At 38.2% G+C, this 18,206-nt stretch overlaps 1 protein-coding gene across 4 annotated transcripts in view; it reads left to right on the top strand.

Annotated features, from left to right (window-relative positions):
- The window catches only part of GRID2 (glutamate ionotropic receptor delta type subunit 2), a 671,892-nt gene that overhangs the window by 529,589 nt on the left and 124,097 nt on the right, over positions 1-18,206 (top strand). For all 4 annotated transcript variants that reach the window (XR_008484345.1, XM_054295276.1, XM_054295268.1 and 1 more), the window contains exons 9-10: positions 1,965-2,066; positions 14,046-14,243. Coding sequence is in view for 3 of the 4 variants with exons in the window: in XM_054295276.1 (XP_054151251.1) it covers positions 1,965-2,066; positions 14,046-14,243 (300 nt within the window). In the remaining variant the exon portion in view is untranslated. The remainder of the gene's footprint in view (positions 1-1,964; positions 2,067-14,045; positions 14,244-18,206) is intronic.

Raw genomic sequence — 18,206 nt, 5'->3', positions numbered from 1 at the left:
ATTTCAAGAGATTAATTGGACACCTCCTGGTTTTGTTTCTCCTTCTATCCTGTTGCTGCTTTCAGTTTCTCTGGGGTTTGGATCTCGTAGATCCTTGATTCAGTCATTACTTGTGTTTACAAATATCTTCAGCATTATCCTCACTCATTCCCAGTCTGGAGGATAACCTTGACTTCAGAAGGGCAAGAATTAGCTGTGAGTACTCCTGAAAGCAGCAGAGAGAAGTGATGACATTGTTTTAAGGCCACCTTTCTCTAGGAAACCTAGAATCATGGGATCATTTAGATTGGAAAAGACCTGTGAGACCATTAAGACTAACCAATAATTGCAGAAAGTTTTTAATTTTTACTATTTGAGACATTCATTTCTTAAGAAGGCATCTTCAAAGAATTGTTATAAATATATTGAAATTTAAAAATTTAGGAGTTGCTTTAGTCTAATAGATGTAATGAAGAAAACAAATATTTCAGATTACCCACTTCTAAAGTTGTTAAATATGTTTACTTAAATCCTGTTCTTTATCTTCCTTTGAAAGATCTATGAAACACATATACAAAGCCTTTTCACATGAAGTGCTGAAAATAATGATGTCTGCAAATTCCTGTTCAAGCACAGTCAGCAAAGCTCCCTTCTTTACAAACTCTTTCAGATGGTTTGAGGCAACCTGCCATTTCTATGACTCTGTGTGAAATTGCAGTCATATTTTCCATGTTTTACAGTTTATGTTTCTCTCAGATTGTGGTGCTGAATTCTCCAAGAGAATAGTTTTAGTAGAGGCCACTGGACCCAACAATACCCCACTGATGTTAGTCTCGGTTTATCAGAGGAAGCAAGACCTTTTGTTCCTTTAAATAGGAGTCAGAGGATGAGCATCCCTGGAAAGGTTTCATTCACAGTCCGTGGAGAAGTAATTCAGAGCAAGAACTGGTAGCTGCAGGTCCCTGTCTGTCCCTTTGGCTGTGTAATGATTTCACATGGGCAATTGGTTTACCTGCCATAATTGAGACTGCTCCAAAGTCCTCTCAAGTCAGGCATTGTCCTCCTGTTGGGTTTTGGATTTAGCACTGGTAATTGTGCAGGACAGCTGAGGGTGGTAATGAATTTCAAAAATTCAGCTGGTTGTCCTGGTGTGTGGTGCTAAGGGATGTATGGTTGATTGATTTGTTTCTCTATGCTTAAAAAAAAGCATCTGCCATCATACAAAAACCAATGCAAGTTGCATTTTCAGAGAAGCTGAATTACAAGTTGGTATCTACTACAACCAGATTGAAAGGCAGATAATCCTAAACACATTCCTGAGCAAATGCTTCATCCACAGAGGCTCAAGAACTACAATAGCACCAATGCAAAGAAAGGCATAGATGACCTTTTTTCTGCATAGTCTATTGCAGTACCCTCTCAATTCTGTGATGTGCCTATCCAATGGTCTTTTCCTCAATCATCTTTAAATGTGATTTTTAAACTGGCTTAAAATCACTGCTGTTTCATTACCAATTAGTAGTATAAGCTTTAATTAAAGCTAGTGTAATTCCTTTTGTCAGAGTTCCACTAGGAATGATGGGCTGGAGCAAAGAGCGTGCTAAAATGATGGTAGCTATTATTTCTCCAATTAGTGTATTAATGAAAGTAAGGTAGAAATATTGCTCCAGGTACAGTACTTTTTATATATCTTTCACTAATACTGATATCCTCTCTGACTTCTTTTAAAGCAACTCATATAACCCCAAATCCTGGATGCTGTCATCCGTTGCACACTGGTATTTAAAATCAAAACCTGATATCTTTAATTGCTTCACTTTCAATTTCAAATGAATCTGTGCACAAGCCATTCTCTGAGTTTCCATCCCATTGAGTCCAGAAGGTATTCTGTCTATTTCATGCTTTCCTGCTTAAAGACACCTAGCAGGAATGACTAGCAAAGTTTTATGGGCAAATGAGGAAGTGATTTTTGTTTTCTCTTTTAGCTTGGCTGCTGGAATCCTGTAACTGGTCTGAATGGGTCACTAACAGACAGAAAGCTGGAGAACAACATGAGAGGAGTGGTTCTGCGTGTGGTGACTGTGCTGGTAAGCAGATGCTCATCCTTCTGCACTAGCAGGAATGCATTTTCTTCCTTTTGCCACATCTTTTTACTAAATGTGCGGTTTTACCAAGAAAGTAGTTGGTGTTAGAGGCTCTGATTTAAGCTGGTCAAAAAAACCCCAGAAAGATGGATATTTTCCACAAAATAAAATTGTTTATCAATACAGCACTTTTCAGAGTGAATCAAACACATTAGAACCTGTTTCTTCCACAGGCACATTCTAAATTAGGTAACACAAGCATGTGAGCTGATAAAGGGCAAGCTTCAACTGTTAGCTAAATCTACCTAGCTGAAGCTCTAAATAATTAAATTCCAATCACCTTGGCAAATTGTGTGCAGTCTAACACAAATTGTCGCACTCAGAAAATATTCAAGGTCAGCTTTGGTCAAGTAATGTTAGTTTGGTAAAACATCCACTGTCCCATGCTTGCTTTTTGTCAGCCAGGTTCTTCCCCTGTGTTAAGAAAAATTCTTGGTTTCAAGCTGAACAGACAATGTCTACTGGGATAGGAATTCATGTTATGAGGCCACTGTATTCCCTGCCATAAACCTAGCTTGAGGAGAAGTTTTTAAGAGTGAGGGAAAAGAAGGAAGAAAATCATATGAGACATATAACCCTCTTTGGACCAATGCCCAAATACAAAGTTGATCCAGGGCTGCAGAGCTGTCAAGGTTAGATTGAGCTATTTCTCTCTTGCTGCTCTCTACTTGTGTTTGAGTTGTGTGTCTAAAGGCGCAGCACTTTTTTTATTAACAGCAAGATGAGGAGTTTTCAGGGTTTGCATTGCTGACAGTGCATGATAAAGGGTCAGGGGTGGCAGGTGAAATCACCAGAGCGTGTTAGTGCCATAGACAGAGTAGTTTAATACCCCTCCAATTATTTTATGGATATTTAGACACCTTTACCTGTCAGGGTGAACATTCTGTTCCAGCTCTTAGTACATTAAAGAACTTCCTGTGGTAGTATCTACAAGATAAAACAAACCAAACAACCACAAGCAAAAAAACCCCACAAACCTAAAAAAGAACCCAAAGCCAAACTAAACAGCAGCAAAAGGCAGGCAAGGAAGAATGAATGCACTGAGAAAAAAAAAAAAAAGAAAAAGAAAAAAGAAAGGAGTAATAGAGAGGGAGAAGATTATACTTTAATTGCATGTTCATCACAATAGCATCATGGTGGCAGTGGTTGGTCTCTGTTTCACCTGATACTCCTATTAGTTGGTTCAGTATAATTATCTGTTGACAAAAATGATCTGTGGATTTTGCCTAGAAAAATAAATTTGAATTAGAGTATTAGCATTGTTTTTAGTAGTAGTTCTTCCCTCTCTCCCCACTGTTCCTGCTTTATCCCCAGTTATCTTTGTTACCTTGACAGAGAGCTGCTTCTTTCACATTATTATACCATGGATATATCAAATTGCAAAGATACACAAAAATAATTGCCTATGCTGGTAGGATTCTACAGTAATTATTAAAGCAAAGACAGAAATTTAAAGTTTAACACAGCACAGGGCATTTCAGTCTCCTCGCTAGTTTTATATCTTCTGGGAAGGACAATACTGGAGATTTGTATTTAACCTGTATGATGAAAATGTTTGATTCTTACCTTGGATGTGAGAGTTTTCACCAATTTCACCAATTAACTTTAGGGAGGGATTTCACCAATTAAAGATCACCACTAAAATGAAGTTATTTTCTCTTCCATCTCTCTCCCAGTTCTTCAATTTAGTCAGTACATTTCAGTTAAAAGTAAAGAATCTATACCAACTGTGAATTATTAGTTATTGTTATTAATTCTGCCATTTTCTAACAGAATGATCTTGATCCAGGGAAACAAGTGTTAAAATTAAATATTAATATATTTGAATATTAATAGGTTTCTTTTTCATTGAGAGTCGAGAAGGTTACATTAATTTATAAATTGGCTTTGTTAAAAGTTCAAATCTCTCATGCCTTTTTAGATAGCACCCCTTCTCCTCTTCCAAGTTCATTTTGTTATGCCTTCAGGTTGAAAAGGACATATTTTTAAATTGCAGTAGAATTTGAGAGGTTAGCAAATTGCAACACCTGGGTTTATATTGTGTTATACTAATGAAATTAAACCTTCTGGAGTCTGAAAATTATAAATGACTGTGATTTATTTCCTCAGTGTTTCAAAAAGCAAATGCTGAACAATTCCCATCATCCACATCCATCTACTAATTCCTTTCCCTAAGTAAGTGTAATAATTATGAGCTATGTACCTGCAGTCCTTAACCCAAATCTCTTTGTGAGTATGGCAGAATACAGCATAGCCCCAAACTGGAAATCATCTGGTTGCACTTGGCAGAGAATCCTGGCTCTTCTGCAGTACATGTGAATGCACTCCTTTGCTTAAATAGCAATAAGAAATATTTCTTTCTGGTTTGTTCTGAGGAGAACTATGGTCATGTTTGTCTACACATAATTCAGTGTTTTAATCTGCGTTGGACTAGTACCACATTTTCTACACGTTACTAAAAGACTTATTTTGTCCAACTTAAATATCAGATATCTCTGTCTTGGACTGCTTCCATACATGAAGCTGAAGTTTGAACTTTGTGTTTGACAAGTTGCTCTTAAGTTCAAGTCACTTGCTGGTGAATTTCTGAAATGTATTCTGAGTTTCTGAAATGTAGCTCAGTCAAAGGTCAGCATAGCTGTTCCAAACAAATTCAGAGTGTCTTGAATGAACAATTGCCCAAGAAAAAATTTAGCTAACTATCCATTTTGGCTGTCTCAATTTTTTCTCTTTTCCAGTTATTCAGTTTTATTAAAAAATACCTAAAATGCAGCAGATATTCTCATAACATCATTGTATTAGCCACAGCAATTACTGAATTATTCATATGAATATTAAGACATTGGAAATGGAATGATATTTGGTCCATTTGATGATGAATAGGCCAGCAGGTGTTTGTAAAATTGTATTTTCTTAAAAAACGCCCGTTGTTCAAAAAAGGAAAAAAGTTGGAATTTCTCTGTTTTAAAGCATTAAAACCTTGACTGAAAAGTACAGAGCCTTTCCTGAAAATGCATGAGGTGTAATATCCTAATGGCGCAAAAGATACTCGTAGCTCTACATGAAAATTCAAAACAGCTCCCGAACAGGAATGTATTTTCATATCTGGAGGGTCCTGAGAAGGCAGGCAGGATAAAGGAAAGACAGATAACAGCAAGCCATGCTGAATTATGCTCTGCCATACATCCCTGTACACAGTATCTCAAGAGTCATTACCCAGGTTACCTGCACAGAGCTGCAGGTTGGTCACCCTGGGCTGCAGGTGGGCACTGTGGGATGTGATGTAGTGAAAGGCAAAAGGGTAGATAAGCATAGAAAGAAAAAAAATTAAGAAACCTCATTTGAACCATGGAAAATGTTATCGTATGTGGACTAGTTTAATTCTCAGTGGTTGGTATTTAATTCATGAGCATTTGTTGCCCAGATTAGAAAAGAAAGAAATTTGAAAGCAGACAATGTCTTTAGGGACATTGAGCTGGCAGGAGGTCTGCATCTTCAGTCCCTTTTTCTGTTGAATTTACCACTCAGAGATGAAAAATAAGATATGAAGCTAAGGCCTGATTTTAAAAGCTGAAACTGTCTTTGGGATTTGAATTCCAATACTGGCTTAAAGGAAGTTAAAAAAAAAGTTTTTTCCAAAGCTGGAGTAACTTTCAGAGTGACTGGGAAAAGGACAGGCATAAGGAAGATGAAATAAGACAGTGTTTAAGCATATGCAGAGGAACAAACAGAAATGATAAAGCATTATAAATGTCAGGGCAGGAGCATCAGTGTATGACTGTACAATAAGATCAATCTCAGGAAAGATTCTGTGCAGGATACCTCATTAAATATTGAATAAATATTTTATAAAAGTGTTCAATAGTCTCATATATAATGCTTCTTATAATTTCTCCCAATATTTTTGGTGATCACTTTTCTCATGCAGTCCTGATCCCATCCCCCCATTTTCATATCTGAATGCTGTGGACTTCTGTAAAATCTCTTTATTCCATCAGGCAGTTCTATCTCTGCCCTAGTATCCACAATCTTTTAAGAACAATTATTACAATTGAGGCATGTATTAGGCTGTGTATATCTATCTATCTATCTATCTATTGGTATATTGGACTGCAGTAGTACCCAAAATAGGAACAATTCAAATCATTATTACAAAAACAGAAACTAATATTCCTTGACAGAGGCAGAACCTGTCTTCATATTCCTCTTGCAACCACCACGCCGTACAAGGGCCAAGTTTAAATTGCAACTGACTGGGCACAGGCCTTTTTTAATAGCTGTTTTATGTCCCTTTGAGCTACCTAGCTTGTATTAAAACAGGTCATAAACCTTACAGTTATTCACTACTGGGATCATTCATTTGACAAGCTTTAATCTCACAGCCTGCTGGGAAACCCAGCACCTATTTTTTTTTCAATTATTGTTATTCTCAACCCATTTTTCTAAGGTAGCAGGTACTATATACTAGATAAGGTGGTTATCAAGCAATTCAAATGCTTTGGGACCTGGCTGGGGCTGCAGTTTGGCAGCAAGGTAGGTGCAGTGCCAAGCCTGCTAGGACCAGGCTAACTCATTTCTATGTCAAGGGCTGTCTCTCAGGGCTTTTATCCTCTTGCTGACCCTTACCCATCTGCTCTGTGGGCACATTTGCATTCCAGAGCAATTCACACAGTTCACAGAAATTTGACTTTGAAACAGAAAGAGGCTCTTACTCTGGCTGCAATCATCCTTCCTCACTACGCAAGGTAGAAAAGGAGGTGAGCTGTGTGGCACAGCTCCTTATGGACAGGAGCCCTGGCAAGGCTGCTGGAGGGAGGGCAGTGTAGCTGCCAGCAGGTTAATGCACCCACACCACACTTGTGCTAATTCAGGTGTCTGAACTATCTGCATTAAAGCCACCATTGTACTCTTTAGACACACTCTGAAGCACCCCAATCAATTCCAATCTCAATCCATATTCCTGTCATACGGTTCAGAAGGAGCTGTTACCTGCATTAAGTTATTGTGGATTAAAATCAATACACAAAGCTTGGCAGCATTCTAATAGACCATTGCCATAGATTGCTTTGAAAGGAGTTTTAGTCCCATTGCTGAGAAATGGGAGGAAGAGGGGCTAAGTTTCTTTGTTCATTTCTTGTAAGTAGGCCTAAACTAAAAATCATAATAAATCTGGAAGTTACTATTTCACTCAGGAGGGAAACATACTCTTTGAAGTGCTGTAACTAAAAGACAAATTTCATGTCTAATTGATGACAATAAACAGATCAAAAAAGAGACAGACTACACATGGATAAGAATAGGCCAAATGTAAAATCCACTTATTATTGTACTCAATTTCTGGGATGTGAATTAATTTTTTGCTGTAGAAAAGGTGACATTTCTGTTAGTACAACTGACTTTCTAATCAATCTGTTTGAAAAGCACAGGATCAGAGAATGGTGGGCTTTGGTGCCAATACAGTTACACAGCCCATTTACTTGGCACAATATTTACTTATCCAAGATCTTGTAGATTTCAATCTCTCATCTATGTTTTAGTTTTATTAAGGGGTGGGGGCTGTGTTATGTTTTGCAGCAATGTTATTACTGTTGATAGTGGGAGAATTTCTGCAATGAAGGAATTAAATGTTTCAATTAAATGTTGGTCATTGACTCTAACATGAATAATGTACATTGTTGTTCGATTAAAATAACAAGCTGCTGTGCTGTTCCTAGCCAAATAAATTCCCCAAAACAGCAATCAATAAAGCAGTTGAGGAAATCAGGTATTTGGGACTGCATATTTCACCAAAATCTTTTGGGGAAGGAAATGCAAAATACCTAACATATAAAAGGGGGCCAGTCATTATTTTTTCTGTCAAGGAAAAAGCGATTTTGCCTAGCAACAAGACAATAGCATCTTGTGCTTGAAAATATTTGGTTCTAGGTTATCAGACTTAGTGTTTCTTGTTGGTTATAATGGCCGTGCTTGGTCATCCAGCAGCCATTGGAAGGAATTTGAGAAATCTAGTAATAAGTGTGAATTTCAGTTTGGGGAGCAGTTTCTTAACATTTGCAGGGGAATGGGAGTTTTTAAAGTGTCATAGTGAATATTTGCTTCATGAGATTGCCAAGACTCAGCCTGGGCTATTGGAATCACTTAATGTGCCTGTCCACTGTTTCTAGAGTCAGTGTCAACCACACATGGACGGTCTTGCCCACAGCTGAGCTTCATTTCTCGCTTTCTTTTTTTCTTTTCTTTCTTTTTCTCTCACTACTTTCAGTGGAGAAAGAGGGAAATTTTATTGAATGTAGAGTTCTATTGAATGGAGTGTCGCTATGAGAGTATTATATTCCAGTGTGTTCAGAAATTTTTGATGAGTAGACACAGAGGTCATTTTCATATGCTTTATGAATTCTAACCACCCATATAATTACCTAATTTCAAAACTCTCTTCACAGAATGGTTTAGATTGGAAAAGACCTTTCAAATCATCAAGTCCAATCATTAACCCAGCTCTGCCAAGGCCACCACTAAATCATGTCCCAAAGTCCCAAATATCTCTAACATCTGCTAATGTCTCCAGGGATGGTGACTGCACCATTCCCCTGGGCAGCCTGCTCCAAAGCTTGACAACCCTTTCAGTGAAGGGATTTTTTTTTTCTATATCTATCAAAGTAATTCACCCCTGGCACAACTTGAGGCCATTTCCTCTCATCCTATGGTTTGTTTCTTGGGAGAAGAGGCCAATTACCACCTTGCCATAACCTCCTTTCACGAGCTTGTAGAGAGCAATTATGTCCCCCTGAGTCTCCTTTTCTCCAGGCTAAACCCCTCCAGCTCCCACAGACCTCCAATTTGTGTTGTAAATCCCTGTAGTGATTAGCTTCTCTAACCTCAAAAGCCTTTTTTTTGCCCAGTATTTTCTGTATAGTACCCTGGCTAGGAAGTTTCTGTCCATGCTAAGGGGTAAAGAGGATTTAGCTGACCAGGAAAATAAGCCAAAGCTTTCTGGTTTGCTTTTGCTTTTTCATTTCATCCTAGCTTTTTTTGCATTTTTATATTTAGAACAAGCAAAATAAGTGCAGCAGACCAGTGTATCATAGCTCCATATAATTTTTATCCTGAAATAGACAGAAGCCACAAAAAAGCCACAGAATCCACACTTTTAATTGGAGAGAAAATCTATCTTATTTACCAGTGATGTCCTAATGAGGTGGTGGAAATGGGTAAAGTTATGAAAAGCTGAGCTAAGACCACTACTTCCTTGTAAACAGCCCACTGAACACAACTTTTTTCTTCCTCACATGTATTGAATTAGAGTGCTGTATTTAAGATCTGAATGAAACTTTTCTGTTCTTTCAATAACATTTTCTGTAATTTGTGCAAAAAGAAAGCTTCTTTACAAAAATACTGGATCTTTAAAACTCCATTTTCATTGAGGAACTAAAAGATTATTATCAAAGCTTGGAATTTAAAGTCACTGTTAAAGTCATGGCTAAAAATCATCCCAAATAGAGACTCTAGGTTTAGGGAACTGAACTTTTGAAAAGCAATCATTATCTTGCTCTCCCTCCCTGCCTCCTCTAAGGCTGGAATTTATTGCTTGACTTTATCATCCACATCTGTAGCACAGCTACAAACAGATGTTTCTCTTTGATTGTCTAATTAATTAACACAACCAAGTTAAACTCAGCGTAATTGTTCTTTTCTGCTATTTAGTTTGAGTATTGCTCCTTCTGTTTCCAGGCGTGAAGGTCTTCTGTGCCCAACAGCTTTTCTCTCCTATTTTTAACTTTATTAGGGGGTATAGTAAAGAATGTAAAAAAATTGCTTCAAACCAGATATTTTATCCGAATTATTGACATGTCTGAGAATTTCATCAGAGTAAACAACAACTGTATTTTGTACTTTTAAGTCTTAGATTCTCGAAGCATTTAGCAAATTGTCCTGGTTCTGGCCAGGATCCAATTAATTTTTGCAGTACCCAGGAGGGAACATGACTAGGACCCACAGGTTATGTTATGCCATCTCACATCAGTTTCCAGGGATGCCAGGAATGTTAAACTGTATCAGTCTTAATATGTAGCATATTGTTAACCTCAATCAGTCTTAGTTTGCGGCTTCGTCTTTAAAATGTGTGATAATAGGGAAATTAATGGGGCAAACATTTTCTTGAGCTTCTTCCCCAAAGTTATTTGTACTATTATGTCGTCTTTCCAATGCTTTCCCTCTTTTATACCATGTTGCCTTAATCTTGGGCTCACCTTTACTGTTCCTAAGCTGTGCCAGTCTAGCATTTTGCAGTTTCTCTTGCTTGGGGGACCTCTGAAGCCAGATTTAATCTTCCTAAGCATAAAAAGCAATAGGCATAGCTTCACCCAGTATAACCTTCACCTGTTTGCTGCTGACCTTCTATTTGCTGCAGGTGGTTTTGGCTGTGTGGTGCGTAACTGTCCACCACAGTTAACCCACAGTCCTGTGTAAAATGCACCAAGTTTTAAACCCATCCTCCTTTGGGTCAGGGCAGCACAGCTTTGATCCCAAGAAGAAACCAGGCAGTGATAACTGTGGGGCTATTTTTGAGAAAAAGGCTTTATCACAGACTTAGTAGTACTGCATTCAGTTGACATCCAGGAAAAGGGGCATGTTGAAGGTAAAGTGGAATGAAAATAGCCCCTCTCTTAAAGGACTTCCACTGAGGTTGGATGAAAAACCATCCCCTAAATATATTGGATGTCCACGTGGTTCAGTGAGGCAGATCATCAACCTTGCAAAAACAAGAAGTTAAGGGTGTGCAACCCATTCATTTTCTTTCATTTTTCTCCTCTATCATCAATGTTGTAACTAGTTTTCTTCTCCAGACCTCCCTGGCTTTACAGGCTGTGAAGTCTGCTCTTGCCCCACAGAGGCTCATAAATCCCCCAGAGAGGTGACTCCAAGAGAAAGAAGAGGAGAAGCAGGAGCAGTGGCCTTCCTGGGATCACTTCCCTGCATTCTGGAACAATTTAGGTCTGAAGGGACCCTTGGGTGGCAGCTCTGTGAAGCAGGGTAAATGTTAAAGCAGGTTGTTGGAACGCTGTCCAGGGGAGTTTTGAGCATCTCCAAGGAATGACAATTGTATGGATTCTCTGATAAAGACCTTCTTAAATAGTCTGAATTAACACTTACTTTGGAGAGAAAGTGTATCAGGGTTTTCCTGAATTTACTTGGGTCAAATAGAACCTTCATCATCCGGGTGAGTTTTCCCACCTCCAAAATCATCAGTTAGCTCACCAGATTTTCACACCTACTTTCTGCAAGCTCATCATTGTCCTTGTTGTTTTGCTATGAGTATTTTCTTTCTGCAAGTTCAACTTTCTCAAGGATGGAGGCAATCATTTTAACATCCATGCTGTAGGAATGTATGCAGCTTTCCATAGCTCCCATAACACCCTCCCAGTGCAAAAAAGAAAATAACAACTGACATAGTTCAAGCTGCAGCATTTATAAAGGGAAAAATATCAAGACAAATATTTTTGTCCTCTTTCAATGCATTCTTAGAAATGTAAACAATTGCCCATAAAAAGAACGTGGCAGTAGATTGGTTTTGTTTTGTTTGGAATGTGATTAAAGGGTTTGCTTGTCCAGACTTCAGCAAAAATTGCAGAATGTTAGTTGCTTTGCATAAAGCTGATTGACTGTTTATATTTCATTACATATATATATATATAGGATACTGGACATTAGGTTTTTTTGTAAATCTCTCAACAACAAACAGCATTACATTGCTTAATAAAGGACTATTAAGCCCTAATAAGGATATTAGCTGTGACAAACTGCATTTTAAACAGCATATTAAATCACTACAATGAGCAACTGGATAGAAAATTAATTTTTGAGCAACTATTTTCTAAATAATTTAGTGAAAAATATTAATAGTTTCTAATATGAAAATTATCAACTTCTAAAACATCCTTGGTACACATAAATATTTATAATTTTGTGCATAGTGTGTTTAGATTGATGAACTACCATTTTTATTTGTTGCAAAAACATTTCTTCCCTGTAATTTTGAGTCCATATTATGGAATCTATCATTCAGGTGATCAGCAAACCTGAATTCACATTTGTGCTCTCATTTCAGAGAGGCTTTCATCAACTTAGACTCAATTTCTTCAATGTCCTTGGTATGTGGGCACTTGAAAACTACTTTAAAAATTCATTTTACTTTCTCTCCTCCATTTTTAGTAAATTTCACTGGTCTTGGATACTATGGAAGAAAGAAATTCTATCTGACAAATAGAAATGATAACTTGACACAACTTGAGACAGTTCACTCTTGACTTTTTTTTTTTTTTTAATCAGGGGTGGGATTGTGTGGTTCATTTTCTATTTGGGTTGGGGTTGGGTTTTTTCCTGGATTTCCTTGAGTCAGAAAAGAACATCCTGCCAGTGCAGTCTGGTTGCATCCTTTCTTCTTTGGCAGCATCCTCAGCATGTGGCTGTCCTTGAGAGTATTTGCTCAAGCATTTACAAAAGATGCTTTCTTATTTCAAAAACATCCAGCCTGCAATTCAGTGATACCTGTTCATATAGAACGACATTCCAGCAAGCTAAAATATCAGTGAGGTATAGGATTAGTGAAAAAAATGGTAAAAATACTGTGGCTTCAAAGTGATTCAGAGATATAAGCAGTAGAATAATAAAGAAATATTTTAAATGCCAACAACAATGCCACTACATGTAAAATGAAAGTTTGGACCACAAACACTGCAACAAATCAATTCTGTTTTCTTCTCTCTACCTGTCGGTTTTGCAGACCAGAACAAAGTGGTCAGGGAGTAGTGTCATGGGCTTGTCCTGGCCAAGCTATGGCAAGTCAGAACTCACTTTTTTGCACCTTAGAATAGATGTTTCTGTTAACCTTATACAAAATTACAGCACGATGTAATGAATTAAAAGAAAAACATGTAACATATTTAAAAAACTACCTATGTGTTACAGCACCTTAATGCTTTTGGGGATGAGTTAATATTTTGCTGTACTTAGATCAGACAGATGTTTTCAGAGAAAATAAAGAACAAGCCTAAGTGAAGTCCATCTATGGCAAATATATATTTTTTGTCTTTAGAAATATGATCTGGGTTTTTTTATCCTTTTGGGAAAAAAGTACAGGGCAATGTCTAGAAATTAATTGTGCAACAGGAAGACTAACAGAGCAGGGCAGTTTCATAACAAAATAGAGAAAACTATTACAAGTCTTTAAAAAAGTAAGAAAAGCATGTTGTTGGAAATCTGACCTTTCAGTATCAGCTTTTGGTATCTATTTCTATCCTTTATGACAGTTATCTTTTAGATAATCATTCTCATAGACAGCCTTAATTCCTATAATTGATTGTCCCTAAACTAATCAAATGGAGCTTCTTTGGATTGAACTATTGAAGTTTACCTGGCCTATATTCAGGTTATAGTAGAAGGACAAGAGCAACACATGTTTTAGTTTACCATGCTTTTCTTTCCTTACAACATGAATTTGTGGCTGCATTAGCTACAGCATTTGCCCAGCTAGTGGAAAATGGCAGTGCTATAGAATCCTCCATATTTATGGACAGATATGGAGTGTATGTCTGTCCTGCTGACCATAAGTGTGGTCAGCAGGCATTACTAAAAAGCATTCAGTTGAAATGTTACAGCAGAAAATCTACAATATTTACAAAAATCTACAAAATCTTCTGCAATATATAATAGAAAATAAAATTTCTCTGTTGAAGGAAATCCAAAACAAAATAGCATATTGTAGAATGTAGGGGGCGCTGCTAACAAGGTATTTTAGGAAAGTTTTGTATAAATAATATTTTAATAGTTCCTTCTTTAGTTCAAAAAAAATCCAGCAGCCAAACACGACATATAATTGCTTTATTAATAGATTCCTCCTTTGTTTTTGTTTATTTTTTTGTTTAGGAAGAGCCCTTTGTCATGGTGTCTGAAAATGTCCTGGGAAAACCAAAGAAGTATCAGGGCTTCTCAATAGATGTGTTGGAAGCCTTGGCCACTTACCTCGGCTTTAAATATGAAATTTATGTAGCACCAGATCACAAGTATGGGAGTCCTCAGGATGATGGGTCATGGAATGGCCTGATAGGAGAACTGGTGTTCAAGGTAAGGTCACTAATCATTTACTCAGTCATAATGTGTGATAAAGTTAAGAAATATGTGTTATATTCTGTTTGCATCAGCCAGTAACCTTTTTTTCAGGTAGTTGATAGCACTTTGTTTCTTGCACTTTGCCCGCACTTGGATGGCGTGCATTGGATAGCACTTAAAAAGCTGGAAATTAAACTTGTTAGTAACTGTTTAAGAAGCAGGGCAATCTCTTTTTTTTTTTCAACCAAAGTAAAATCTAAATTAAACTTGTTAGTAACTGTTTAAGAAGCAGGGCAATCTCTTTTTTTTTTCAACCAAAGTAAAATCTAAATGTAGTCAAATAATGGGATGCACAGCATCCTAATTAGTTTGGCAAGTCCTGACACAAATGAGTTGAAGAGGCTGTTCAAAAGAGGAAAAATTGGTGTTGCAGTAATTAGTGATACATTACATAAATAATGTATAGCACTTAGAAAAATGTTGGTGTGATGAATACATGAAGAATATAATCAACAGAAAATGTTTTATTGATATATAACAACAACACATTATGCAGATGTATGGATCAAGAGTAATATATTATTATCTATTCTGTAATTAATAAACCATTTAGTCTACTTAATTTGACATTAATTGTTCAATATTATAAATAAATTTAACCTAATGCATATGCAATGTTTTTCTTTTTTCTTTTTGCCCACTCCTTGCATCTTATCTGTTTGGAGTTTCTCCCATTGAGAGAGAAAAGACTAGGCAGACTTTATTCTGCTGGTGCCTCATTTACACTGTGAATATGCGTGTTTTATTTGCTCTTAATTAACATGTGGGGGTAGCTTTTACAGCTGTAGAGTCCTACATTTGTTGTGCTTCCTTGAAGAACTGCAGTAGATATTCATGTAAATAACTTAGACATTGGCTATAGAGGTGTTTTTCCAAACCTGCAGGTGGAATTTAATTCATAAGCACAGCTAACAGCAAGGAGAGCTGTGGTAAGATACAGGACTTATGTCTTTCAATAAAGGAAGAGAAAATAATATTTTTGGGGAAAAAAAGAAAATATTATCCTCCGTGGGTTAAAAATTACTGATAGGTTTAACCTATTCTGCCTTCCTGAGCAGCAGGAAACCTGTTGCAATGAAAAAACCCAGCTACTCATTCTGTACCCATATCACCTTTCATACACCTATGCTGTAATCATAAACTTCCTTTGCCATCTCCCTATGTCCTTATGAAGCTGGAAGCTGGAACTGTGTATTCACAATTTGAAAGCTGGACACAGCTAGAAAAGTAGATTTTTCCATCACCTTCTAAACCTTGACAACTAAAAATCTGTCATCTGATTTTGAGACGTAACAACACAATGGCCCATTGATTTTTTTTTAACCTTTCTTTCTGCCTCTAAATCTGATATTATGCTACACCCTGTTCTCTACGGTGCTCATCAGAACACTGCATAACACAGACTGGAGGGGACTTAATTCTAGATGGTCTGGAAATGGAAGTGGGCCTGGAATGTTGTTGCAATGGATGATTGCTAAGGCAGAACTCCTAACAACCCAAATGGCTCCAAGGAAAAACACGTATGGCGCTCTTGTTCCCTTGGCAGGCAGGGATTCAGAGGAAGAGCCCACTGAAGGTGGTGGCAAGCCAGATCTGTAAATCCATGTCTCAAGTGCAACAGATTTACCAGCCTGCTGTGATTTTGCTGTAAATGAGTCTTCATGGGTATGAAATCTTTCTGCACATCTACAGTGTATGAAGGGTTAATGGAGCTGCATTTGGAATTCAAAGCCAACATTTTCCCTATACTGTGGCAGTGTATAATTTTTCATCTTCCTTACCCTTACATAATTAATTAGCAGTAAAGGTTCACTGTGTCCTCCTCTCCTTTTCTCTGTCCCTCTTAAGGAAAAAGAACCTCAGGGCGAGCAGCCAGTGTCTGTCTACCCCTGACCAAGTGCAAGCTGTTCTTGGAAGGCTGCTTTCTTATTTACTGTGAGCTGCGTTCTGCCCCCAGAACTCACATTTCCATCCGCTTGGCAACTTCATCAGGGGAAGTACAGGAGCTGAGAATAGTTTTAAATTAAAGGCCTAACCTGAGACACAGCATTTCCTTGTTTTCCCAACCAAGTTGTACATGATAGTCTGGCCAACAAGTGGAGGAATTCCAGAAACAGTGGGAGTACTCTTTGCCTGTTAGTGTGTCAGCCAGGAATGAGTTCTGCAAGAGACAAGTCTCACTCAAAGGTAATGGAAAATAGCTGCCTTCTCTTTTTGAGTGCACAGAATCATACAGCCATTTAGCTTGGAAGAGACCTTTAAGATTATCAAGTCCAACTGCTATCCAGCACTGCCAAGTCAATCGCTAAATCAGGTCCCAAAGTGCCACGTCTTCTTGTCCTTTCAATACCTCCAGGGAGGGTGACTCCACCACTTCTCTGGGCTGCCTGTTCCAATGCTTGGCCACCTTTCCAGTGAATTAAGTTTTTCTAACATCTCCTGGCACACCTTGAGGCCATTTCCTCTTGTCCTATTTCTTCTTGCTGGGGAGATCAATCCCTACCTCACTGCAGCCCCCTTCCAGGTAGCTGTAGAGATCATCTCATTGAGGAAAAGGTGTCTTTGGCCACTCCAGAAGATGTGCCATGTGAAATAGCAGTTGCTGTAGCAACCACATGATTTCTGTGCTCAAGATCAATATTCACTGCTTACATTAACCATCTTCAGCATGCAGCAGTCTCTGGTGCAGGTCCTGGTATCAGAGAGAGCAGTCCCAGGCTGATCTTGTTTGCAGCAGCGCTGCTGGAGCTGGATGGCAGGGCAGGAGCCCAGCTGTGCCAAGTACATGCCCTGGGCCAGCAGCTGGCTTCAGAGACATGACATTGTGCCTAGCTCACTCTGTTCCAGCTTTGCACACCAGGTTTCTGTTGGCTGCTAAAATAGGAGCTGGAATCAGCAGAACATAGTAAGTGATCTTTAATCTGAATTTGGAAACAAATTCAAGCCTCCCCTCCTTTGATTGTCAAGACTTATGTTAGGGACACAAATGATCCATGCACCTTTTCTAGTCAAAATACTCTGAATGTAACTCTGCAATACACAGATTTCTGTTTGCTAAACACCTGAACCAAGTGGTCTTCAGAGAATAAATGCTCTTTGAGAGTGCTCTTGCCCTCTCCTGTCAAGTGACCAGGGCTCTCACTGCATCTTGTAGAGCTTCATCTCACAAACAGGATTAGTTCAGAGAGCAGCAGCCCTCTGTGGAGAGGCTAAAACCATCTCAAGGGAGCAGTGCTTTGCCACAAATCTTTCTCTTACTGTTAATTATCTGTCTTCTCAGAGTGATTCCTTTCGTTGCCCTCTATCCGGATGGCCCGAGGGATGAGCCTGTGTGACAGGCAAGAGAAGTGGCTAATGCCACTTCTGGGAGAGCACACCAGGCTTTCCAGCATTACTCTGGGCTTTCTGGTGATATTCACATTCATCAACCATTGCTATTCACATCTTGCCATGCTACCTTGATTGTGAGCATTTTTTTCCAGTGAGGAGCCATGAGGAAGCAAATAGCCTAGGGAAAGCAGCCTGATTCCACTTAGGTCCACCAGGAAAGGAAAAATACATGCTTAATAATTTCTAAGAGAAACTGAAAATCAAGTGGAAGCCTCTTATGAGGCTCTTTTTCTATTGCACCTTCTTAAAGGGTGCAACCTTCTTAAAGGGAGAAACCATACAGGAAGGACAAAGCGAGACAAGAAAAAATAATAGTTGAGTAAAAGGAGAATTATTTGGATCTATGTGCGTTAGCTTGAGTAAAAATGTCTCTCTGATTGGTTTTTGCATGTCCATATTAATAACTGCGTAACATGGGACTGTGTTTTATCACTTCTAGCACTTTTTGAAACTTGATTCAACATTGAAAATGGATAAAGTGAAGGCACTCACAGGACCTGTTTAGAATAGATGAATTTATTTTCCCTG

This window comes from Melozone crissalis, unplaced genomic scaffold (assembly GCF_028551555.1).
Source record: "Melozone crissalis strain CALT ecotype California unplaced genomic scaffold, PUWL_Pcris_2 ptg000006l_1, whole genome shotgun sequence".
NCBI classification, from domain to species: Eukaryota; Metazoa; Chordata; class Aves; order Passeriformes; family Passerellidae; genus Melozone; species Melozone crissalis.
This window is presented reverse-complemented; position numbering and strand designations above follow the sequence as displayed.